Source organism: Lupinus angustifolius, chromosome LG18 (genome assembly GCF_001865875.1).
Source record: "Lupinus angustifolius cultivar Tanjil chromosome LG18, LupAngTanjil_v1.0, whole genome shotgun sequence".
Classification (NCBI taxonomy): Eukaryota; Viridiplantae; Streptophyta; class Magnoliopsida; order Fabales; family Fabaceae; genus Lupinus; species Lupinus angustifolius.
The window spans coordinates 14242776-14269505 of record NC_032026.1 but is presented as its reverse complement, the minus strand read 5'-3'; the positions used below and the strand labels follow the sequence as shown (position 1 = coordinate 14269505).

General features: G+C 33.7%; 4 protein-coding genes across 11 annotated transcripts; 2 read left to right on the top strand and 2 right to left on the bottom strand.

Moving 5' to 3' along the window:
* Positions 300-4161, top strand: LOC109333324 (flavin-containing monooxygenase FMO GS-OX-like 2). Its single transcript, XM_019568754.1, has 8 exons — positions 300-412; positions 443-983; positions 2198-2268; positions 2935-3087; positions 3212-3291; positions 3429-3564; positions 3641-3814; positions 3927-4161. The coding sequence occupies exons 2-8, from the start codon at positions 443-445 to the stop codon at positions 4125-4127; spliced, it is 1356 nt and encodes a 451-aa protein (XP_019424299.1). The 5' UTR covers positions 300-412; the 3' UTR covers positions 4128-4161.
* Positions 4177-7120, bottom strand: LOC109333325 (pentatricopeptide repeat-containing protein At4g18975, chloroplastic). 8 transcript variants are annotated; one of them, XR_002105998.1, is made up of 8 exons: positions 6948-7120; positions 6727-6837; positions 6538-6630; positions 6281-6424; positions 5328-5540; positions 4737-4998; positions 4581-4639; positions 4177-4499 (listed from the first exon to the last, which is right to left on the bottom strand). XR_002105998.1 is itself a non-coding variant. In XM_019568760.1 (8 exons), exons 1-6 carry the CDS (start codon positions 6975-6977, stop codon positions 4744-4746), a joined length of 846 nt encoding a protein of 281 aa, XP_019424305.1. In that variant the 5' UTR covers positions 6978-7120; the 3' UTR covers positions 4177-4470; positions 4640-4653; positions 4737-4743. The 8 variants fall into 8 exon arrangements, 6 of the variants coding, with proteins under 6 accessions (XP_019424305.1, XP_019424302.1, XP_019424301.1 ...); XR_002105999.1 differs by having other exon boundaries at positions 4177-4493; XM_019568760.1 differs by lacking the exon at positions 4581-4639 and adding an exon at positions 4640-4653 and having other exon boundaries at positions 4177-4470.
* LOC109333437 (thylakoid lumenal protein TL20.3, chloroplastic) lies at positions 7811-10266 on the top strand. Its single transcript, XM_019568923.1, has 7 exons — positions 7811-8062; positions 8138-8297; positions 8407-8439; positions 8733-8839; positions 9222-9256; positions 9353-9481; positions 9742-10266. The coding sequence occupies exons 1-7, from the start codon at positions 7933-7935 to the stop codon at positions 9931-9933; spliced, it is 786 nt and encodes a 261-aa protein (XP_019424468.1). The 5' UTR covers positions 7811-7932; the 3' UTR covers positions 9934-10266.
* On the bottom strand, positions 14667-18538 carry LOC109332296 (NAC domain-containing protein 7-like). The gene is made up of 4 exons (XM_019567238.1): positions 18167-18538; positions 16524-16704; positions 16148-16422; positions 14667-15333 (listed from the first exon to the last, which is right to left on the bottom strand). Exons 2-4 carry the CDS (start codon positions 16681-16683, stop codon positions 14749-14751), a joined length of 1020 nt encoding a protein of 339 aa, XP_019422783.1. The 5' UTR covers positions 16684-16704; positions 18167-18538; the 3' UTR covers positions 14667-14748.

Sequence of the window (26730 nt, the reverse complement as noted above, 5' to 3'; positions counted from 1 at the left end):
GAAGTTAAAGAAAAAAATACTTTTATAAGAACCTTTTACCGTACCAAAAGATATTGCATAGGCTCACGAACCCACCCTTACGAAAACACGTATTATAGGTTTGACGAAAAGGAATACGATATCAAATTGAACTTGAATTGACACTATAAGAAGTGGGGAGTTTGGGGTGTTTTCTGAAGTGGGTTGTTGAAGAGTGAAGTGGAGATTTTTTACCAGATACATTTTTATTATTAACTATTAAATAAAAAATTCAAATAAATGATAAATAATATAATAAATATAGATAAAATCAAGGGGAAAGGGCAATTTAGGATATTAAAATGTGGTTTGGTTTGTTAATTATTTTTGTATAAAAAATTCCTCCCATTAAACGAACAAACCTGAATCCCCCGCGGCACATAGCATACCAATCAAATCCGTCACACCTTGCCTCCCACCATTTATGTCAACCGCAATCACACGGCGTCATGTCGCCGTGATCGGCGCCGGAGCCGCCGGTCTGGTTACCGCACGCGAGCTCCGACGAGAAGGCCACGAGGTTGTAGTATTCGAGCGAGGGAACCAAATTGGAGGGACATGGGTTTACAATCCAAACGTGGAATCGGACCCGCTTGGTTTGGATCCAAACCGGAACGTGGTCCACTCGAGCCTCTACGATTCGCTCCGAACCAATCTGCCTCGGGAATGTATGGGGTTTAGAGATTACCCGTTCATAAAGCGAGATGAGAAAGGGAGAGATTCTAGAAGGTTCCCGAGTCATAGAGAGGTGTTGATGTATTTGCAAGATTTCGCTGTTGATTTCGGAATCGGTGAATTGGTGAGGTTAGAGACAGAGGTTGTGCTTGTTGAATTGGGTGAAGGAGGGAAATGGAGGGTGAAATCTAAACCGTTGAAATTGAATAATGAATACGTGGTTGAGATTTACGATGCCGTTGTTATTTGCAATGGACATCACGTTCAGCCTCGAATTGCTCATATCCCTGGTTATTTTCTTTCCCCGTCTTATTTGTATGCTACGTTGTCGCTGCTATTAGTGATCATTATTTAATTTATTTAAAATTTTAAACAAATTTTTTATTGACTTTAATGTTATTTCAAAATAATTTTTGCCTGATGAAACGGACACAAATCATTAATATTGTTTTTATATTTTAATTGCCAAAGTTGAGTTAGTTTCATCAAACTTATGCTTTTATTTTTTTAGTCGAAATTTATGATCTTATTTAATTATAAAGAAAGTTATAATATCGGCCAGATCCTCCAAAAATATGATATTGAGAATACGGCTAGGTCCAATGTTTATAACTTATTTCAGCACCTAGAACAACCGAGTTCATCTCTCTGCCTATTGATTTCGCGTTCATGATCTAAATATCTTTTTAAAAAAGAATTAATTCATGTGCTAAAATGAAGACGATAAGCATTAATATAACCTGGCCTAGAGGTCATTGATTCAAATCGTCGTTTTATTTTCTTTTACTGCTATGATGTTGATCTATTAGTATTAGAACACCCTCATGTAAGAGAGGTTGTAATATGAGTGAAATGAGCAACAAAACAAATATAAGGTATGGCTATTTATGATGAGTAAGTCTTGAGGATCAAGTTAGATTCAAGAGCAATTCCTAAACTTTGGATAGCGAATTTTATATGTTCCTTAATAGGTGACATTCCCTCTGTCATAGGTGTAAGGTAACTCATTGTATGATATTGCAGTTAACATTATAGAGCCCAAAAACCAGTTCAGGTTCAAACTGCTTTCACATATATTATTTTGGAAATTTTATATTTAAAAAATTATTAGATAAGCTTCTCTAATAATATTTAGTCATGAAATTACTCTTAAATTAAATATCTGTTCTGTAAAAGATTTTACAAAAAAGATAATAATTTAATATGAAATTCTCCATTAATCATTTGATTTTTTGCTTTCAAAAATTTCATGAAATGTTAAGCCACTGAACATCAGACATATGGTTAAATATCCTCTCCATTAATGGAGAATGAGGTACATCAAAAGTAAAGGAAAAAATAATATATATGATATTTTTATTTATTAAAATATAATGATATAACATTTCTCTATTTGAAACTAAGTATAAAATCAACAACTTCTCTCTCCATTAATGGAGAGAGTCTCATTCATGCTATCTATACTAATATAAATCTTGTTTGTTCCCTTTTACACTCTTTGCAGGCATTAATGCATGGCGAGGGCAGCAGATGCATAGCCATAATTATAGGACACCTAAGCCCTTTAAAGATCAAGTATGTGCCGGGTTCCTTAATCTTCTAATTCTACATATATTACTGTTTTGTATCTGCTAGAGTAGTTTTTGTCTTTGCTTTAATGCTAATACTTTCTGGCTCCCTTAAAATATCCTTTTTTGTCATATATTGTTTTTGGTATATTTGTCAGATATTTTGTTTTTAAATTGAGATGTGCATGCATTGGGATTCAATGCTGAAATATCTGGCTTGTGCAAATATATCATGTTTATCTTCCTTTGATGCCCCATCAATGTGTTTTCAATTTGAGAAGTTAGGAATTATATCCATTTGCAAGGAAGATGAAAGGACTAATGATAACATGCTATTATCTTCTCTCCCTGATTATTTATATGAAAAAAAGTACAACGTTCACTTGAATCTGTGGCAACAGTTTCACTTTCTCTTCCAATTTACTCACCATCATCTACCTTAGTGCTTTGCCTGCAACTGAAAGAGGAAGAGGGCAGGATAGAAACTTCTTAGGAAAGGGGATCAACACTGTCATTGGAGGGCAACCAATGTCGTCCATGACGAATTCGCCATGGAATTATCGATATGCAATTTAACCTTTTGGAGTTACATCGTAAGAAGGAGACTGATCAGCAATAACAAACTTCATTTTGACATGATCTGATTTAGTTTTTCCACTTCTACTTTGGGCAGGTTGTAGTTATAATAGGTGGTGCTGCTAGTGCTGTTGATCTCTCTCGAGAAATCGCCACAGTTGCTAAAGAAGTACACATTGCTGATAGGTCAATTAAAGAAGATAAGCTCGGAAAAGTGCCTGGCCATGATAACATGTGGCTTCATTCTACGGTAAAACCTATCATCCATGGTGATAATTGGATGACAATTATTATTATTATCCACCAATCAGTTTAACATCTGCTGTAAGGAATGGTGGTTGGTCTGAAACGCTTGTATTTGTTAAATATCGCAGATTGAGAGTGCTCATGGAAGTCCAGTGGTTTTCCAAGATGGAAAGGCAGTCAACGCCGACTTCATTGTACATTGCACTGGGTATATTCTGAGCATTTCTCCATTTTATTTTACTCAGTTGCTGTTGAATTTTTGCATGAATAACCTGCAATTGAGATGGAAAACTGAAAGAAAACAAAAAGCTGAATCAATGTTGATGAGTGTTGTTCCTTTTCTAGGTATAAGTATGATTTCCCTTTCCTTCAAACCAAGGGTGCAGTCACTGTGGATGACAACCGTGTAGGACCACTTTACCAGCATGTTTTCCCACCAGAGTTGGCCCCTTGGCTTTCATTTGTTGGGTTGCCTTGGATGGTGCGTAGTTTTTCGTCATTGTTAGCTCAATTTCCGATTTGTTCATATTATAAAGTGGCTACATGTTAAATGTCAGGTTGCTCCCTTCTCCTTGTTCGAACGGCAGAGCAATTGGATAGCTAGAACTTTGTCTAATCGCATTGCACTTCCTTCAAAAGAGAAAATGACCGAAGATGTTGAAGCATTTTACTCCTCACTTGAAGCATCTGGCACACCTAAACGTTACACTCATAAAATGCCCGATCTTCAGGTACTTCTTATTTGTACCTACCTGGCTTCTATTTAAATTCTAAATCATTGAGACTTATATGGTGACCTCAGAAAGACACCTGATAGATATGTTTGGGATTGTGTCATTGCAGTGGGACTACGATAACTGGGTATCAGATCAATGTGGGTTTCCTGCTATTGAGGAATGGAGAGTAGAAATGTATAATGCCACATCTAAGAACAGGGTCTTGCGTCCGGAGTCTTACCGTGATGTATGGGATGATGATGACTTGGCTGACCAAGCGCAAAAGGATTTTGGTAATTATTTGATTCACCAAGTCCCTAAGCCATGAGCTCTGCACTCAGATCAGTCTTAAGAATAATAATGATCACATAAGAAAATAAGAAAAATATATTTAAAAGTAGAAATTTAAATATTTGTTCAGAATAACTTTATGATTCATCAATCGTCACATGATTGCTTTGTGAACACATTTTTTAGATGCTTTCCATTAACAAAAACCAGCTCAATAGGTAACAAGCACTTGATCTCAACCATAAGACACAGTTTCTATACATCCAATGGTCAGAAGTTGATGAAACTCTGGTGCATTCCATTTAAGTGTGCATTGTGAACGGCTCCTGTTGATGATGCTATTACAAACAATATAACACTTAAATCCTCAAACATCTTGGCTGCAAATCATGAGATCTCACTTTTGGAATTCAAACAGTCAAAATTTAAACAGCCTTGAATTCTTTCTTCAGAAAATGAGCTGAATAGGGAAGATTGGAATCAGTTCTCTGTCCAGAAACCAAATGCATTTCTTTTGGAATGAAACTATAACACAAGTGCAGCATGTACCTGAAAATTTTAATCTGGCAGTGTTGGAACCATAACATTTTCAGATCAAAACCCAATTAAATAAAGAAATTTACTGGTGTAAAAATGATGAGACTACCTGGCCCTTACTGTTCCTCGGATGAGGACTCTCCAGATTCCTTGTATTCCTCTTTCTTAGTCACAAGAGGAATTTTCTTCGACTTCGATGACTTCCTGCTATTTTTCTTGCCCAGTCCTTCCTCTGTGAAAACATAGCTATATTTATCCAGTACCTTCTCTTTTTCTTGAAGTAAGCCTAACATCTCATATGCATTTGCCACTTTCTGAATGATTGCTTTATCCCGAGGCTTACGATCAAAAGCTTCCAGTCCCTTGAAAAGCTTTATACCAAAAGGACAATAACATGAAACAAAGGTTAACTGTGTATCAGTCTAAGGTTTAGCATATATAACTCTATCCAATATTAGCCTATAATAGCACACAGCAATAAACAAGCATTATTCTCGTAAAAGAGGCCTACTACATGGATCAATTGACACCGTCGAAATGAAATCTATCAACAACCAAATTTCCCTTATTTCACTATCAAGATTCAATAAAGAATGTACATAGGGATCAACATGCCATCAGCTCAAGCACATCTAACACTTAAGTGGGTAGTATCACTAATCAGATATGATATATAAGAACATCATAATAGAAAGCTTACTCTAACAAGATCTTCCAACATGTTGTTTCGGTAATATACTGATATCATGAGATGGCACAACTGCCAAGGAACTGAATGCAAATCAGTGCCAACTTTCATATCCCAAAATTTGTGTGCTTCTCCCACTCTATGGTCCATATCCAAAGCTCGTATCAATTGACCATACGTTCCCATTGTGGTTCCTTGCCCCTTGCTCAGCATCCATTTAATTACCTTGGAAAGGATAATAAAACACAAAAGTAATTTACTTAATAATACTAAGGTCAACTGGAACTCCACTTTGGATTTTCATTTTCCCAAAAGCTCTAAGTAAATAAGTCCGAAATATTTTATTCACAACTCGAAATAATCCTAAAACTAACATGCTAACAGACAAGGCTAATTCAAGACATGGCATAGAGAAGACATAAAATTATAACTTTATCAGCATAAGGCCATACAATTGTTCAACCTCTAGACAGAAAAACACAGTATTAAAAAACTTCTGCAAACTAAAAAAGTGCCCGATCATTGGGATGTTTAAATTAACCTTTACAAAATTGATAAACTCCATAGCACAACGTCATTTTTTCTGAAGTACGAAAGACCCATCTAACCAATCATTCAATGTTTATCTTTTGTTTAGAATCATAGGACAGGACTTCTAGTAATATGTTATATCTGATTTTATTTCAAGGTTCAAGCACAAAAGTTAATAAGATAGGAAGGGCAATTCGACCTATTAGAACTGAAGATAAAAATATAAATGCCTAGTCTGATATAGGCAACATTATCCAATTCCATTATCACTTGTATTGCAAATGCATCCCCACTAACATTAGATATTACTTATTAGCCTCTGGGTAAGTTTCTTTCCATTGTCCCCTTTTCCATGTTCTCTTTCGTTATTGAGCAATGCTTAGTTGTGACAAGTTTAAAGCATAAGAAGAAAAAGTAAGCAGCAGTAGTAATACCTGAACAACCCTATGCCACTGCTGCTCCTTCTCAAGAACAGTCAATATCCTTTTCAACGAGGCGATGGGAAAGTTTTGCTCCCATGCAACCCAGGCATCAAGAGCACCATAAATAGCCTCCTTACTATCGTTAAGATCAAAAAGCTGCATATAGTTTGGTTCAAACACATCAAATTAAACCAAAATAGTTTAACATATTGACCAAACAGGCGTAATCGGCTATAGCTACGAAACACATTAATAATCAGTAAACTTACTGTGTTAATAAGATACTTTGTCTTATCTTTTCTAGATACATTTTGACCAATATAATTCTTTGCTGTCTCTCCAGGAGTATTACCTTTTATCTGCTACAAAAATTAATTCAACTTTCTATCAGCATATGTGGAAATGTGTAACTGCAAAAACATTAAACAGTTAGGTAAGTAATTGTTATATTTAGATACCTGAGAATGTGAAGGGTTCAAATGGGATTGAGGAGTGGATAGTTCACTGTAACAAGCATGATTAACTTTAACCCCTAAATTAATTGCCCTAACTTGATTCAATCTATTAACCTGTAATAATCACACAGTAACATAAATATTTTGAGGAAACGTTCATATCAGAAAAAAATGGAGACCAAATAGAGTGTGTGTGTGTGTGTGAGAGAGAGAAGGAAACTCACGAGATAAGAGAATCGAGGTAACCTCCACATGTTCGTAAATGCAATGAATTTGTACAAAGTTTCAGTCGCAAATTCCTGCAATTGATTCGTTTTCTTTTCAGTTCAATACAATTCACGAACCCATTTCCCAGCTATTTGCTCCCAAATGGAGGGTTAATTAGTTAATTGTTGTTCCTCTCGCCGCACAGGCCCGGTCCAATATAACATTCAATTTCCTTAACCCTAGCTTTATTGGGTCTCAATTTTCGCATCCAACATTTTAACATTTACGCCCTCTAGATTAGATTTCATGACTTTGAGTTTGAAATAATCATGTTATTTGATTTAACTAATACAAACTAAAATAATTTATATCCACATATGTTACAGATTTACAAACTTCGAAGAAGGATCAAACAATTATGTTCTTTGATTTTTGTGTGTGCATGAATACCTAAATCAGTCCAAGATTAAAAGTTCCAATTGCTAATACTAACAAGATGTTGTTCTAATAGTGTACGATTTTACTACATTTTATAATGACAACAATGTTAAAAATTTAATTCCTGAAAGCAACATTTGTTGGAAGTGACATTTATGTATCCAAAGGGTTAGAAGATATTATTGGTAGTACCAAAAAACATGAAAAAATATCATTGTTCATACCCAAAAAAAGTCTTAATTGCTAATGTAATGGAAGTCTCCCTCTAGATTAATTGTAGTGTAATTCATTCTATTGGGTTAGGCCCAATGAATAAAAAAATAATTTCACCATAAATTTTATTAAAATTTATATTCCTACATACTTTTTTTGTATTGCATACAGAATCTCTAAGTCCAATGATAGTATTAACTTGGCGTTCCGAGGAAACAGATAACGGTGGAACACGTGTGCCACTTGTTACCACCACTCATTCTATGATGATGAATTTCTGAACTTCCTTCTCCTTCCTCATTTCTCACTTATTTCTTACACCTAAATCATTTCTACCTCTTCCTTCTTCTTATGGCCCTTAATTCACTTTCCATTACTTCTCTTTCTCTCCAATTATCATCAACTTCCAACATTACTCATTCTCATTCAAAACCATTTACTCTAGTCTCGCAAATTAACTCACACAGATATCACTCTCAACGTTAGTACCTTTCCTTTATTCTTCACATTTCTAGTACTATTATTTTTTTATCACTGAGATTTTGAATGCACGCAGAATCCAATAAATGGAGAAAACTGCTTTCAGCAACGCTGGCAACGGCGGTTATTGCTTTCAGTTCTGACATATCTGCCCTTGCTGATCTTAATAAGTTTGAGGCTGATGTGAGGGGTGAATTTGGAATTGGCTCTGCTGCTCAATTTGGTTCTGCAGACCTTAAGTTTGTTTCATTCATTTTTCATCTAATTGTTAGGTTCAAATTCTAAAGGGTATGAGATAGTAAAACAAAATTGAACTCGTTTATTTTTTCTATGGCTATTTATATGCAGGAATGCAGTACACGTCAACGAAAATTTCAGGTAATCTTTTTTCTCAACTGGGTCTTGTGCTGTATAATTTAGTTATGCATTATTTTTGTTCAACTTCATTTTAATTTGTTTTGTGCTATGCAATTTAGTTATGAATTACCAACTGAGATTTTTTGGTCTACTGAATGCACTAAGTGTAGTGTAGGAAAGTGGACTACTTTGTTTTTAAGAGGAAAGTGGAATGTGCTAGTTCAATATGTTCGAAATCAAAGGCAACTATATATAGTCTTATAAGTGGAAATTTAGTTCCCTGTATTCATGATAATTCTAAATGAGTGGTACAGAAGAGCCAATTTCACAGCTGCTGATATGAGAGAATCTGATTTTAGTGGTTCAACTTTCAATGGTGCATACCTTGAAAAAGCTGTTGCATACAAGGCAAATTTTACAGGTAAAAGCTTGTTGCTAGTTGAATACATGCAACTCAAAGGCAATTAATGTCCTTAAAATATATTTGAACAAAAAATTAACTATTATTGGGTTATAGGAGTATAAGACAAAGCTCAATTTATTCACATGATAAGTTTTTCTAGACCCACAGTTGACTCGAATTATCTAATTCATTCATCTAATAGATTCTGTTTGGACCCAAGACAAACTGAATTTTTTTCCCTTGTAAGTCATAATTTAGACTTAGATCTTCACATTAACACAGAAAGTGTTGCTTTTTTGATCTCATGTAACTCTACAGTTTCTCTGCTCAAACATTCCTGCGTTTCTTGTTAAATGTGATTTCCATCTTTCAATGCCTCATTTCATTGGACATTTTTCAGGTGCCGATTTCAGTGATACATTGATGGATCGCATGGTAACTTTCATCTAATTGATGAATTTTATGTATAAATTGGTCTATTATAGTTATTCTTTTATTTGTTTAACTGATATTCTTGTTTGGGGTCTACAGGTTCTTAACGAAGCCAATCTCATGAATGCCATTCTGGTGAGAACAGTTCTCACACGTAGTGACCTTGGAGGTGCCATCATCGAAGGTGCTGACTTCAGTGATGCTGTGTTGGACCTTACCCAAAAGCAGGTATAACCGTTGATTGCTTAGAATATGTATGAATGTGACTTAAATGCTTTCCCAAGGCAACTCATCGTGTGTCTGGTAATGTTTGATATTTGAAGGCACCCAAGGTAGAGTTTTAACAGAGTCTTGTGTCCAATCTTATGTTAAAACTCGAGTATTAACACTACTGGTCTTCAAAGTCATTTATGTTCACCTGTCTTAACTTAACGGCTTAAACTTGACACTTGTATTTAGTTATGTATGCATTTGATTAAATTGTGTAGGCTCTATGCAAGTATGCCAGTGGCACAAATCCTGTGACAGGAGTAAGCACACGAACAAGCTTAGGTTGCGGGAACAAACGAAGAAATGCTTACGGATCTCCATCATCTCCCCTGTTAAGTGCTCCCCCACAGAAACTGCTCAACCGAGATGGTTTCTGTGATGATTCAACAGGTCTCTGCGAGGCAAAATAGTAATACTTGGTATAATCACTATTGCATGGCCACATTCGTGTACATGTATCTGAGTACAAGTGAGGCATCATTTGCCTTTGGACTTCTGAGAGCATATTCGCATTAAACAAATGAAGCTCTTTCTTGAACTACCCTAATTGTTCTGTGTCTCTGTGGGATAGTTAGGTCTCTTTTCAGCAAAGAGGAACCTATTATTGTGCAGCCAACCTTTCCCCCATGTAAGATATACTTCCATATTTGCTGAGAATATAGATTTATCCTATGTGTTTTGGTCATGGTCTCTCATCCATATGACAATGCTGTTATGATCCTCGAAGATCGATTTCTTGTTTACATTTATCTTAAAAATCCATATTTATTTTTGGTAAAGGAGATATTGTCAGATCAAATTCTCACTCCAATTCCAATATGAAGGTATCATTTGTGTCATTTATTATATTTATAGTTCCTTTACACAATCACCAGTTATGATCAGAAAATAAAAATCTACAAATTGAACATTGTTAACTTCCTATAGTCACTGTTCAAATAAAACGCTTGAACCTTGTTATGACCTAATTAATCTTGGATAGATTCCATTATGTTCTCCAGATGGTTGAAATGCCGGATTATATAGGATAAACTATGAATTGGATAGGCTTTCATTCTTCAGATAAATTACTGCAGAATTTTTAAATCTACAGGAATATCCATCCTTGAAAGCAAGATTGAATAACTTTTTTTGAATATTCTGTCTGAATTAGTTAAGATCCACAATGCATGTGAGCATCACATTTATACCAAGTTAAGGGTAATCTGTCCTTGCATCTCCAATATTGGAGGGATGGGTTGTGTTTATCCAGACTGAGCATGTAACCAAGTGTAGTTGGTCATATAACCCACCTTCTCTACCCAAATATTGCACTTGACTTCTTTTATTTGAACACTGATTACAACTCTCAAACTATATACTATTTATTCATACAATTCAATTATTACAGCTTGGTATATGGTATATAAATCATCCAGCCACATTTATACCCTGGTACTGTATCTAGTCAGGTGTTGAATACTGAGTGTACAAGAAGCACTTTTCTTAACAGCTACTGTGGTTAAGGTTTCCCAGACCTCTTTAGTTCCTTTTTCTTTCAGTGCATATACTTGTGTTAAAGAGACCATATTTATGCTTAGCATGAGATATATGCACAATGACCAAGCTTTCTCAGATATTTCCTTTGTGCAATTAGCAGAGGAAACATTCATCTCATGATTCTGTGCGCCGGAAAAATTCATCTAGTAGAGTAGTAGTATATCTCCAATGATATGGATCACACTTTCTGTATAAAAATAATGTTTCTACATTTTTTATGAATTACTTGATTAAATGTCACTCAATTCTTTTACTGTATTAAGCTTATGTCTTTGTTATTTCATCTAGTAGAGTAGTAGTATATCTCCATTGATATTTTATCCACCTCTGGATTTTGATCAGAGAGGCCTTACAAGTGAAAGATCAACTTAGGCCAAATTTGAATGAATAATTTAGAGCCCAACTCTCACTCACAAGCCAAGATCTGAACTCACATAAATTATAATTTTCCTTGGAAGTAGGAGTATTTAGTTTACTTTTCCTTTGTCTTTTTCTTCAGCCTTTCCCCTCCCTTTATAAACAAACAAAAAGAAGAGTGAACATCAATGATAAACCGAGAATTACATGTCTCCCTTTATGGGGTAGTTTTTCCCAACATTTCATTCAGAATGTACCCTTTTACCATTACAGCTTCTTGCTCTTGGTTTTTGTGCGGCTTATTTTATCTTATTATATTAGTAGTGAGAAGATTGGACCACCTGGTCTACGCTTGAAAACCTTTCTATTATCATTGTTTGTTAAGCTTTCTATTATCATTTGGTATATACATGAAACTTATAATTGCTTCTCAAATTTAGAGAATATATGACTGAGTATTTACTGCGTGAAATATGGTGTACGTGTACTTATTTCTTAATTCCTTTAAGCCCTTTGCATTTTTTATAAACAAAAGAAAGAATGTATTAAGGGACCTTGAACCCTTTCAAAAATTGATGAATCAACTGTGCACACCAAGCATATAAATTAATACAGATGAGCGACTCAAAAACCAACTTGAAAAATCACTGACAAAATTCTGGTGTTTTAAGACCCCACATTTTTAGCTTTAAATCTCACTCTTGGTGTCCAATCTAGTATAAAAATTTGTTTTCCTAATAGTATTGCCACCTTAGTCGCTAAAGCATGGGGAATTATATTACATGGTCATGGACACATCTAAACTATAGATTTTGAATGACCCCAAAAATTAATCACAGACCTTATCAATGTGAATGGCCTGTTAATCTCTCTATTATGTTAGGAACAAAATCTCTTAACGAGAATAGAGTAGGGTTCCAAGTCAAAGGAACGATCATAAAGGAACACTTTCTTGATAAATCATTTCCACTTGTAATCCATGAGAGAATTCTTGTCATCTTCTGGCAAGCATGCTTATCTCTCTCCCACTTCCTCTCTTTTTGTGCAAGTCATAAGTACTACTTCTGACTACAGTTGAGTCCACCTTCACTATATATGATTAAGTTGATGAGAGCACGCTTAATGATTGTGTCGTGCCATATGCATTGCTTCCGACACAAGAATTTCATACCCGGTCAACACTGAATATATAACACCTATACATATATAGAACTACTTTTATGCCCTTAAGCCACATCCAAGATTAGGTACTTAAATATATAAACCATAAACATTTGAAACACGCTTCAGTATGTGGCATTTTCCAAGAAGACGCATGTGGTTTGTGGATGTGGTATACTGGTACCTGTAATTACCATTTAGAAGGAGAAATCTCTTTCAGCAAGAGAAGCCATTAAGCCATGCATCTTCACACACAGGTATATATGCATTGTGAGAATGGAATGGAATGGAAAGTATTTAGAAGTTACGTATAGTATTAGTTTGATATAAAAGAACACCCAATGGTTTAGTTTTTCAGGATCTTGCTAGCTTTTGATAATAAGCCTTAGCTTATACATGTAGCATAATGATATAACTTGTATATATGGTGTATGCCAAAACAGTTTGCCATAGCAATTAAGTTGTGTGTCCTTAACACCCTGCTGATCAATATGTATATGAGCATGCACCCGAGATTTATAGGGTTTTTCTGTTGCATTGGCGAACTTTCATTAATTAGGTTAATACATGGGTCAATAAGAATATATATGAGTACTATTTGGATGTCCTTTGCTGCAGCATGCGTCCTATTCAATTACAAAGGTTAAATCTCTGATCCAAGCGGTTTAAAAAGTAAACTTCATTTTCCCAAAAATAAAAATCACTCATATGTCACAAAAGAATATATACATCTTAGGGAGTAGGTATAGTACAATAGGAGCATGTAACGTGTACATTTTTTTACTTATGAATTTCAATTATGTAAATTTTTAAGATAAAGTGAGATGTTATACTTGTTAATTGATGCTTCAAATTTTTGGGTTCACAACAATTATTGAAATTATAATGTTATGGTTTTGGTAAGTAGTTTCCACACAATTGCAATTATAATTGAATGTATTTTTCCGAGGATAATAGGCAATATGGTAAACGCAACATAATCAGAATAGTTTTTTAAAGTCCTCAGTTGTACCAAAAAAAGCAAAAATCAGTCATCTAGGAAAAAATGTGTGAGAAAATGTCATATAGGTCTTTTATCGATCACTAGTTAAGAGAATAGTTTTTTAAAGCCTTCAGGTGTACCTTAAAAAGCAAAAACCGATAATCTAGGAAACAATATAATGTGTTCAAAAATGTCATATAGGTCTTTTATGGAAAGTTAGATGGATCAGAAATAACGATTCAAATTCAAAATTCTTTCACTCCACTATTAATAGAAATAGGAGACTCAAGGAGATGGCAGGGATAATGATTGATGAAGTTTGGATTGAAGATCCAACAAGAGTCAAAGAACACATCAAATATTTCTTTTAGTCGAAATTTAAAGAAAGTCACTAGAAGAGGCCTACGCTTGATGCAATTGTTTTCAATCTAATATCTGCAGATGAGAACCAATACTTAACCTGAAGATTTAAAGATGAGATCGATGCTGCAATCTGGAGGTGCGAGGGAGATAAAAGCCCCGGACCTAATCGCCACAATTTTACTTTCATCAAGAAATTTTGATATTATTTGAAGAATGATATAATCAAGATGGTTGATGACTTCTATATGAATGGTAAAATTCCTTGGGGTTGCAATGCATCTATTGCTGTTCTCATCCCTAAGAGTTATTGTCATCAAGGTCTTGGGGAGTATAGACCTCTCGCCTTGTCGGGTGCATGTATAAAATCATTTCAAAATTGTTGATGGCAATAATAAATAGCTTAAATATTTCATATATAATTCTTGTTCAGTTGCACATGCTTGGTTTAGATTCTCAAACATCAATCCTTTACCATCCGTATTAAACTTGCAAGTACAACTTATTAGAATCGGGTTTCAGAAACAATATTTAAACAAGTACATATATGTAAAATTTAAGCTAGCACATATATGCGAATTAAGCTTCAATGAAAAATCACTTTAAGATACACAGAATTCGTTCCAGAAGATCTGGCAATCGATTGCATAGCACAGGTGCATACACCGGCAACAAAGGTTCAACAGGTATGGATATTTATTACTTTAGGGTTTATCATGCACAAAGAAACTCGGAAGAATACCATTAATTTTGCTCAACATTATGCTATATACTTCATTACTTCCTATGATTATTATGCATCTTCTATATAGTTATATATAAAATTTCACTTCCACTGGTCAATCTGGCAACTCGAGGTGAACGTGGAACCATAGTCCTGGCAAATTTCCGATTTTTCGGATCGGTTTGCTAGCATAGTAATTTGTTCAGCTACATTTGAATAGTTTATTTCCTTGGAAACATCTTGATCATCATCATGACTTAACTGTGAAGCAACAAATTTGTCGAGTACTCGCCAATCCATCACTTGATCATTGGCATTACCATAAAGCAAGTGCATATTTTGTTGCTGTTGGCTATGATGTATGTGTTCTTCTTGGGTGAGTGACGAGGACTGCAAAGCACTTACACTGTCATTATCATAGCCATAAGATTGAGGAGCTTTAGGGCTTTCAAGTTGTGGAAGTTGGAGGAAATTAACATCATGGGGCATATTGTATTGCATTAATTCTAACTCTTGCTTTAAAGGGTAGTGCTGGTGTTGTGATGTATAAGGGTTAGAACGAGGATCAAGTTCTTGAATAAAGGAGACTTGTTCATCATACCAACTGCATTGTGATTCATATTCCCCAACTTTCCTCACTGTTGTTATTCTTTTCTTGAACACTTTGCATACAACCCAGCCTTCTTCCTGCATAGTAGACAACAGAAAATAAGATAATTGGCCACATTTGCATAACAGAAATCACAAGTTCATCAAACCTACCGATGAGCTCTTCTATATGTAAACGATCATTTATTTATGTAGCTGTTGTCTTCTTGAATTATGTACTCAGTTGATATAGGAAACAAGGCAGAACATAAGGGTTACAATCATTAAGAGGCCTCATACAAATTACACTAATTCTTTAGTACTAGTTCAATCCTAGTGACATGCTAACCACTAATTTTAACATGTTCATGTAATAACTAATCAAGCACACACTCATATAATGATATAGGATAGGAAAACTCTTGTCTTAGGAGCATGAAAGAATTTCCCAATAGCAATTGGTTGGATTATTATTATATTGTTCTTTAATTTCTCTTGAACTAAAAAACAATTTCATCATTCACATGGGTATGTCAATCACCAAAAAGTGCCATAAATTTTGAAGGATCATATGGCTAGCTATAACATGTTCTATATGCCTAGGTATGAATGATATTATTTTCAACTCATCTAAGACGTCTAAGTAGTCGAGACAGCAAATGTGAAATCTTGGCTTTGAATCATTAGAAAAAAGGCAGATCAATAATGTTCTACTCCAATTGGGTTGTCAATCCTCATGAATGTCGGCAAAATCTTTCCTAACCTCACTCATTTTTTAATCTCATCTCCTTATATTTCTTTTATCAATTCCTCTTTTTTATTTGCCTTTTGTATTTTTTTGTACATTCAACTACATTTTAATAAAATTATCTTTTGCAGATAATAAATTCTCAATAACTAGGTACCTAATTACCTGATGAGGAGTTCCATTTTCATTAGTTTCTAGTCGATACTCGTGCATGATCCAGTCAGATTTCTGTCCATTTGGGGCTCTTCCTTTATAGAATACAAGAGTCTTTCTCATGCCAATCAATGAATGCTTCAAATATATTGCCTTGTCTCTTCCGGTAGCTTTCCAGAATCCTGCCTTTGTAGCTCTATTGGTGCGTGTTCCAGTTGGATACTTCTTATCTTTATGACTAAAGAAATACCATTCAGCTTGTTCATCCGTTCCTAATTTGCATAATTCTGTCAATTGCAAAAGTAACTAATGTTAGGATTAGCAATATCAAATTTTCTTGTGTATTTAATGTTTTTTTGATAATGTTATTAGAAAGGCTAGCTGATACCTTGAAGATCCCATGGCTCAATTTTATAGAGATCAACATCTTTTATTACATCTAGATCAATCCTTTTTGAAGCTACTTTTTTCTTAAGGTAGTAATCAACAAGTTCTTCATCAGTTGGATGGAATCGAAAGCCAGGAGGAACATGTGAAAAAGTGTTCATATCCACTTTCAGATAGGAAACCTGCTTTTGAAAAGATAAAAATAAACCTAGTAACCTCTCTTGTAATATATAGAACTTGAAATTTGACACTTTTCATTTTGCATATAATGTATTCTATGAATAATGTGGCTATCACTTAAGTTAGAAGATTATAACAACCACTGGTGAATTGATAATATATGTACAAGTTACGTATGCATGCTCTGAAATTTAAGATCGTCTTTGAAGCGAAACTAAAACAACAAATAGCAGTTAATATATGTAACATTGGATATTAATTTTATGGAGTACATGACCAAGAAAATGAGAAAAAAGTTATCCAAACCCCATTACTTGCTTATCGTTATGAGTCATGACATAATATGAGTTATGTTTGTTGATCGGGACAAAAAATAAAATTGATCTACGAAAAGTAACAAATGAAGTTCTTAGATTAACAGCTCCAATTCAAACAAAAAAGAGGAATAAATAAGAAGAGAAAGAAGAAAAGGAGGGAGATATAAAAGCATATTCATGTCTGGATACTAGATGAAGTGTTAAATATTTATTACTTATTATTAACCAGTTTCATAAATTTCCAAATGTTATTGTGAAACTAAAAACATTTAACAATCAAAATATAATCATAAAACCATAAAGGTATATAATCAACTGAATTATGTATTCCAAAACATGAAAAATCAACGAATTTTGAACATACAAATCATAGATGTACAAGTTTAACATACAAACATAAAGGTATACTTAATCATATACTCTCTTTTCATGTGACACGCGAGTAAATGTTATGACACGCGATAGAGAAGGCACACTTTGTACAATGCAATCATGTATCATCATCAACGATCTTGTATGATATAGCATCTAACATTTAGTCTATAGACCCTAGCTACATAGAAGTTTTGGTAGAGCACTCAAACTAAATCACATTGTACGTAATGACTTACATCATAATTTTGCCAAACATACTAATTAAAGAAGGCAAAATGACGTAAGATCCAATTCTTCAAACAGCCAAATTGTGTAGGCAAAATATCATCTCTTGTAGAAAATAACAATGGTTTCTTCAGGTAGGATGTGAAAAAAGATATATTAATATTGTTGGGTACAAAATAAAATTGGAAAATGGAGAAGTATAAGCATGATTTTGGGGTAGGTGTGAATGAGATATTAAAACTCCAACCAAAACACACGGATCAAAGTCATGTCATAGATTTTATTCAAGTGACTTTCAACATAATTTGACTAAATTTCTGTCTTTTAGTTGTCTTTTTTTGGACTTATGCTAGTTGGCTCAGTTCATACAAAATAGATCAACCGCCATTTTAAACCTTTGGAGAATGACACTCACATAATACTACTATACGCTAGAGTTAATGAATCATGATGCAAACCCCAAATATGATATAATAAAATCGATGGAGGAAAAATTCAAGGAGCAGATCAAGAAGAATATTTTAAGAGCTGATAGCAAAAGAACAACCTTGATATACTGCTCTCGATCCTAAGAAGATAAGATCAGTTCTTCTCTTCAAGTATAACTTTTGTGTAGTGTGATGAACCAACTTCTTTTGCAGTTATATAAGAATATTTTCAAAGATTCATCTCATGAACAATCTTTGTAAGAGTTCTTCAGCTCAGAACTAAAAAGAGCAGAAAAGTAAGTAAAAGACCGAAACAAAGGCAAGGAAACACAAGCTGACAAGGGGACAAGACAAGAAAGTGATTGAAAAGAGCAATTAATATTGATCCTCGGGATTTGAACTAAATAACATGTCCCTTGTCTTTTGCACTGAGGGACAGTCTACAAAAAAAGAGAGTATGAGATCCCGAGGATTAATGAAAGAGAGAAGGAAAAAAGAAAAAGGAAGGTTCAAGAATGGAAAAATGAAGACAGGTAGGGTTATATAGGAAGCAAAAGCATAAGAGGGAGAGAGAACGGCTTTACATAAATATTAGGCTGAAATGGCTATCCATAATTCAAATACATCTAGTCTAAGATAAAATAAATTTATTATAAGTGTAAAGATTTTTACACAGTCAGCATATCATCTAGTATTTAACTTGTATTACTTTCATTTAAGAGTTAATGATGATTAAGAAATCAATAATGGATCATTTGCTGACATTATAAAAAACATTTACACTGCTAGTGTACGCATATTAAATTCTTAACCTAATCAATTTAATAGGATACAACCTATATGAATATTGAAATTCATTCATCATATTCAATGTCATACTCACTTATTTATTTTTGTATATATATAAGGGATCTGTTTACATTAAAGTTAAGTTACATTAGTTATAGTCATTCATTTTTTTAAATTTAACCGACTATAAGGATGAGTGAAATGAATGATGAGATAGAAAAAAAGAAATTTTAAATAACTTTTAAGTTTAACGCATTTGGTCCGTTGGATTTAAGAAAAAGAATAGCTAAAATTGAGTGTAATTAGTATAACTTAATTTTCATATATATATATATATATTATGTATGTATCAATTTGAATGCAAAATAAAAGTAAGCCATTGGAGATGCCAAAGATTGCAAGAAGTATAAACTAATAAAAAATTGACAATTAAAAATTATTTTATGAAAAGTGATTTGAAAAAAAAAACAATTTTATTGAGAATATAGATTAATTTAATAATTTTAAATATGATATAACATTCATCAAATTCATTGGTTAAGGTTAGATATAAGTAAATGAATAGTTATACTTATATGAATGAAAGGATATTATTTTCATGAGTGGACTCTCTAGTATTTAAATAATGTGAGGATTTATAAATAAGAGAAGATCTACTTATTCCAAGAGTAAATTTAAAAAATTATTTCATATTTTAGTTATCAATTTTAAAAAAATCTAATAGTTTAGATCTACTCATTAATTTAATATATGAAATGAGTTTTTTAAATTTACCATTAAACGAATTTTGTCAAATTTTATATTATCTAATTAAAAATTAATAAAAATTTGGACCCATAATTTGGGTCGAGTAGTGACATTTCTAGTATAAGAGAATCTCAATCCTATATAAATTGATAGATAATTTTATCTATTTATTATGATATAATCCAACTTCATCTCGTAAACCCTAATAAAATCATTAACAATCCCTCTTTAGATTTTCTCTCTCCTTATCTATTGGTATTGAAGCTAGATTGCTGGAAAAGCTTAGAGTTGATAAAAGTGAGAGAGAGATGTCAACCTCTAACTCCACCCACCAGCCACTGATACTGATGGTGACGAAAAAAGAATGATGTGTGGGACCAGAGAACTTGAGATAATTAAAGTGTGAGAGAGAATGTTCCATACATCAACTCATCAAAAATAATAGTGAGCACGAATGGTCATTCTTATATAAAACAAAAACAAAAGACTTAGAACTTAATTCATAAAACTGTTATATGAAATATCAGATACTATATTCAAGCCACAATTGAGATATATTTTAAACTTAAATATGTTTTGTTTTTTGAAATAAATTGAATAACAAAATAGAGTAAAAATAAGAAGGGCGAAGAATATACCACAAAAAGTATGAGCAAATAAAAAATGAAGTGAAATAACTAAAGGATTCTTCAAATGATCGAAAATTAAGTTTAAACATTTTTACCTTGTTTGATTGTGGTGAAGTACTTCACAAATGACTACTAAACTTGGAGAAATGTCTAACTAAACAGGATGAATGAACGTTGAGGTTTTATATATACACACTACACTGCTCATTTGAATGCCAATAATAAATTGTGCTTATTTATAAATTACTCTATAATATATATTTATGTTCTTGCTAATCAGAATAATATATATTTATTGTTGCAGTGGATATTACCTTTAGTTTACTAGCTGAGAATTGTGTACACAGCCATATTGTGTAAAAATTTATACATAATCAACATATCATTTACTATTCACACATATTATTTATACCTAAAGGTAATGGTGATTAAATATAAATGATAGATGATGCAATAATAATCTAAAAAATATTTTATTGTGTATACATTTTTTTATATCTTTAATTATGGCAGTTGTTATATATGATGATAGTAATAAGAGCAGGGGTTATGTCACTCAGTTCTTCTAGATGGATCATAGTGCTTTATTGTTAAACCATTTATTAGGAATAACCCATGGAGTTGTAACAAGGAAGGTTCATCAATTAATCACAAAGGTGAACTAAACTTCTACCACACTCACCTACATTAAAGTTAATTACCTAAAGTACTGAAACATTTTTTTCTCTAGATTTTTTTCTAGTTGAGTTTTTCAGCTCATTAATGAAAAAGTAGAATAAGGTATACAATTGAATAATCCAATATTTTGCTTCGCTCATATTGTTGCATTATAATAGAAGAAGGCATTTTGTTATGATTGTTTACCATCTCATCCCAGCTCTATTTAAAGTACTAGTTTATCTAAGTGTTTGATTGTGCATTGGATTTTTCTTTTGTGCATTGTATGTCTAATGGGGTGAGAGGAATTTTGAAATGAAACAAAATAAAAGAAAAAACTTGAAAGTAATCTAATAAATATATTATATTAGTCCCAAACATTTTCATTCCCTTTATTACCCATATAAAAATCCTAAATTTCCTGGGTTGGTCATTACGTGATGTTGCATTAGATTCTCGTGCTGTGTGAAACAATTTTGGTACAAAGAATTGCAAGCAATTTTTGCAAGTAAGTTATTTCTACATATGACAATTGACAATGAGTCTCGATCATTTATGGTAGTGTACTATCTCAACTTATCCCATTCATTTATGTTTAAATCTGACGTGTATTGTCTTGTGTAATTACCTGCTATCACCCAAAAATTTAGAAAAAAATTTAAAAAAATTAATCTTTTTGTACACCAACTTATGCAATAGTACACTTGTTCGGTGCTATAATTCTATTTTTTTATAAAGAGAAATTGTATTAAAGGAGCATAAGGGGTGCCTACCCAATACAAAAAAGAAACAATTTACAACTTTGTCGCACTTAGCGTTATATAAAAATTAGGATTCATACACCAATTAGCAAATAACAAAGATTTATGAGGAATAAAAGAGATAAACCAAATCCAAGATCTAGTTTGAATCAAATCAAATAAATGCACATAGCTTGGAGTCTTCTCCCGAAAAATAACTTCATTTCTCATAATCCGCACTAACCAAACCACCGCGAACCATAGCATTCTCCACAACTTTACACATCTACCACTTTTAAAAGTATCATGAAGCTTGAAAAAATCCATAATTGTTGAAGGGATTGTGATAGGAACTTGAAGCCAAGTGTAAAAAAATTTCCAAACACTTGCAACAAAATCACAAGATATAAACAAGTGGTCAATAGTTTCAATATGTTACTACAAAAAGAACATAACATATCATCTGCACTCACAATAATATTCCTCTTAAGGAGTTCTTCCTTTGTTGAGAGTCGTCTTATTAAGAGTTTACAGAGAAAACAACAAACATTTGAAGGTAAATAATTAATCCAACAATTTTTTAGCACAATATCTAAAGAAGATTGTTGTTGATTCATTTGAGCCAAGTAAGATGTTTTCACCACATGGTGGCCCAATCCGTCAAGTCACCATCTCACCTGAATCCAGCTCACACGAATGGTGATTAATCATATCATAAAGATTCTTAGCTAGAGATTCGTCTCTACCAAACATGTCATTCTTCCAATAAATTTCCCAATACCAGACACCACCCTTCCAACAACCATTGTCCCTCACCCAAGCACCATTATTAGAAGCCAGATTGAATAATCTAGGAAAAACCACTTTGAAACTCTGATTACCAACCCAAATATCATGCCAAAAAAGAGTTTGAAGACCATTGCCAATATCCTTCCAAACATTATCCACAAACCATCCCCCTGAATTCTCAAAAGAAGAGCCCAATTTTCCCAAGTCTTTCCACTACCTCGAATCAGAGATATTCGGATGAGATTGGCACTCTAGACCAAATTTTGAGTTAATTACCTTCACCCAAAAAGCTTATTTATCTTGCAGCTACGCCATCTCCATTTCCTGAACAGAGCAAGATTAAAGCGAGAAATAACCCTCACACGTAGGCCTCCTAACTCCTTAAATTTACAAACCACATCCCAAGCCACCCACGTAATACCTTTGCCACCCCGCTTATTTCCCCACAAGAAGCTTCTTTGTAAGCTAACGATTTTATCTAAAACCATGTTAGGTGCTTTATAGAGCGAAAGCATATAAGTAGGAATGTTAGATAAACTCAACCATTATAAATATTACCATCAGGTATTGGAGGGAAATTTTACACAACTACTGTATTTTGACTTCTTTATTATGATTCTGGTGTAACTTTTTAAAATATTACCAGAGTAGTGCACTTTTCACTGAACTCGTGAATACGTCGCACAAGACTTTTTTTCCTCTTAAAATCGTGGATACAATCCACAATTTCACGTTTTCTCTCTCCTAAAGTTGTGGATGGTATCCACAACTTTACTTTTTCCATTTTCTATTTCTTAAAGTTGTGAATGATATCCACAACTTCACTTTTTCAATTATGAACCATGACAAAATGTACTACTCATTCAAATACACATTCATTTAAAACAAATTCAAACACAATGACTTAAAACAAAATCATAAACAATGACTTAAAACAAATTTAAAACAAAATCATACACAATGACTTAAAACAAATTTAAAACATTTTCATAATTTTACATTTGCTATGAACCCTCCAGTCACCATAAATTCTGCTTATTGCTAATTGCTTCACAATCCAAGCTTTTCTATAAGTTACAGTATACCCAAAACGACTTACAACTTCTTTCAAAAGTGTCTTAATTGGTATGTCAAGATCTTCATATATCAAATTAATAATAAAGTTTGAAATGAATGATGAGTTTAGTTTTGATTTGTCTTAAGAAATAACAGTGGACACGCAAATATGTGTTCCATTAATAAAAATTATTTCCCAAAAACCACGTTTTACACTTAAAGATGCACGATCTCACCATTCACATCCTGCACCAAAATATTTGTAATGACAAACATATCTATCTGACATAGACTCTTTAACAATATAGTCAAATGAGTTATGAATATAAAATTGTTTAATTGCATCTATTGTTGTTTCTTTAGACTCAAATTGCATCCCAACAACTAAATCATATTCATTCCTTAAAGTAGTTGATCTTCGTCTATAGTCACGACCAGCTTGAAAATTAGTATCGCGAAAAAAACATGACGGAGCAACATATATTATGTTACAGTCTACTTCACTACTACCAATCTCAACATCGTCCTCTTCTTTATTAACATCACCACATAACTTAATGTCATTCTCATCACTAAAATCGCTAACAATATCTCTTATGATAGCTATCTACATCAAAGAAAAAATAATATATGTACTTATCGACCAAGATGACCTTGTTTGCTTAGAAGGTGCATACCTTTTTCACTCATATGGCCCAGGCGCATGTGCCATAATTTGGTAATGTCATTATCATGCATTGAAGAAGATACAGCTGTTGAACCTGTCACAACAGAACCTTGCAAGACATATAAACTACCAATCCGGTTAGCTTTCAATAATACCATAGCACCTTTCAATACCTTTAGAACTCCACCTTCAGCTGAATACCTACACCCGAGAGACTCTAGGGTGCCAAGAGAAATTAAGTTCCGCTTCAAATCTGGAATATAGCGGACATTAGCCAAGGTTCTGACAACACCGTCATGAGCCTTGATCTGAATAGTACCTATTCCTGCAACTTTGCATTGGGTATCATTGCCCATCAAAACAACACCACTGTCAACATGTTCAAAAGTGGTGAATAAGTCCTTATAAGGACACATATGAAAAGTACATCCAGAATCAAGAATCCATTCTGTTTTACTCCTATTATTATAAGAGACAACAGATAAAAGAATATCACCGTCAGAATTGGCTTCAATATTAGCAGCTTCAGAGGATTGTTGAAATTTTCCCTTATCTTGTTTTTCTTGTTTTTTCTTTAAGATAAAACAATCAGGAATGTCATGCCCCGGTTTCTTGCAATAGCGACAAGTTTTGTTGGATTTGCGACCTCTGGATTTGGATCTGAACTTTTTATAATTGGTACTCCCTTTTTCTTGAGTTCTACCTCGAACACTTAAGCCCTCACCCTTGTCCACAGAATTAACTTCAAGATCAAATTTTTCTTTGGACAATAAATTAGATTTAACATCTTCAAAGGATAAGGTATCATTATTTCCATACAACATGATTTCTTTGAAGTGCTTATAGGTAGAAGGTAAAGAGACAACCAACAAAACAGCTTTGTCTTCATCTTCAATATTAATATCAATATTTTGCATATCCATAATAATAGAATTAAACTCATCAAGATGAGTTTGAATAGGAGTACCTTCAACCATACGAATGGTGTATAACCGTTCTTTGAGACGAAGCTTGTTTGCGAGGCTCTTGGTCATGTATAAAGTTTCTAACTTCAGCCACAAAGCCGCGGCGGTTTCTTCATTGGCAACCTCACGAAGAACCTCCTTCGACAAACAAAGTTGAATTGTTGAAAGCGCCTTTTCATCCAACTCGTCCCATTGATCATCGGTCATGGAAACTGGTTTCTTTGACTTCCCATCTAAAGCTTTCTTTAATCCGCTCTGGATAAGAACGGCCCTCATTTGGACTCGCCAAATAGAAAAGCTAATTTTGCCATCAAACTTCTCAATGTCAAATTTTGCAGACATTTTGAAATTCTCAATTTAGTAAGAGCTCTGATTCCACTTGTTAAGGTTAGAGCACAATGCGGAAGCACAGGATTGAATCAATTGAGAACAAAAGAGAAGCAAGTAAAGGATAAAGAAAATAACACACAAGATTTAACGTGGAAAAACCCCTCAGTGTGAGAGGAAAAAAACCACGGGCGATCAAGAGCAAAATTCCACTATGTAAAAAAGAAGAGTACAAGAAATCCTCTTATAATGATGAGGACAAATGACAATATTTTTTCTCACAAATACTCTCTCAAATGGAACAAGAATTCTCACCAAGAATGCACTCACAATATATGTGTAAATGAAAGAGATGTTGTGTGTTGTGAAGATGATTTTGAAGCTCTCTATATGTGTCCTTTTATAGGCAAGCAAAGTCTTGGTATCTTGGATTCCAAGCATTGGATGCTTGGAAACAAAGCCATAAAAGTGACATAAAATGCCCTTAAAGAGAGCCATAAAATTGTCATAAAATTCTTTTAAGGCATAGTAATGAGAGGCATCTAACAATCTCCACCTTGGCTCGAATTTGATAAGTTGCTCATCGCCAAATAATGCCCCGAAGGGCACTCAAGTGCTGTAGAGACCAACCAAGTCCAAGCAAAGTTGGAACTTGGTATTCGGAAGTGGCTTGGTAAGTATATCTGCTGGATTCTCTGATGTGTGAATCTTTTCCACCATAATTTCACCAATAGCAACAATATCTCGGATAAAGTGACGTTTTATATCAATGTGTTTGGTCTTGTCATGATAACGATTATTCCTGGTCAAATGAATAGCACTTTGACTATCACAAAACACTGTAAGAACACCCTGTATTAGACCAAGTTCATTTACCAAACCTCGGAGCCAAATAGCCTCCTTCACACCCTCCGTTGCTGAAATATATTCTGCTTCAGTCGTAGACAATGCAGCAATGGACTGAAGAGTAGCTTTCCAGCTAATAGCACTATTACAGAGAGTAAAGATGTAACCAGAAAGAGACCTCCTTCTGTCAATATCACCACCATAATCCGAATCAACATAACCTACAACGTCATCAGTTGTAGCCTTGTTTCTGTCAAATACCAAGCCAATACCAGAAGTACCTTTTAGATACCGAAAAATCCATTTTACAGCACTCCAATGATCCTTTCCAGGATTATGCATATATCGACTTACCATGCTAACAGCATATGCTAAATCAGGTCTAGTGCACACCATAGCATACATAAGACTACCAACTGCACTAGCATAAGGAATATGTGACATACGCTCCATCTCTTCCTCTGTATGTGG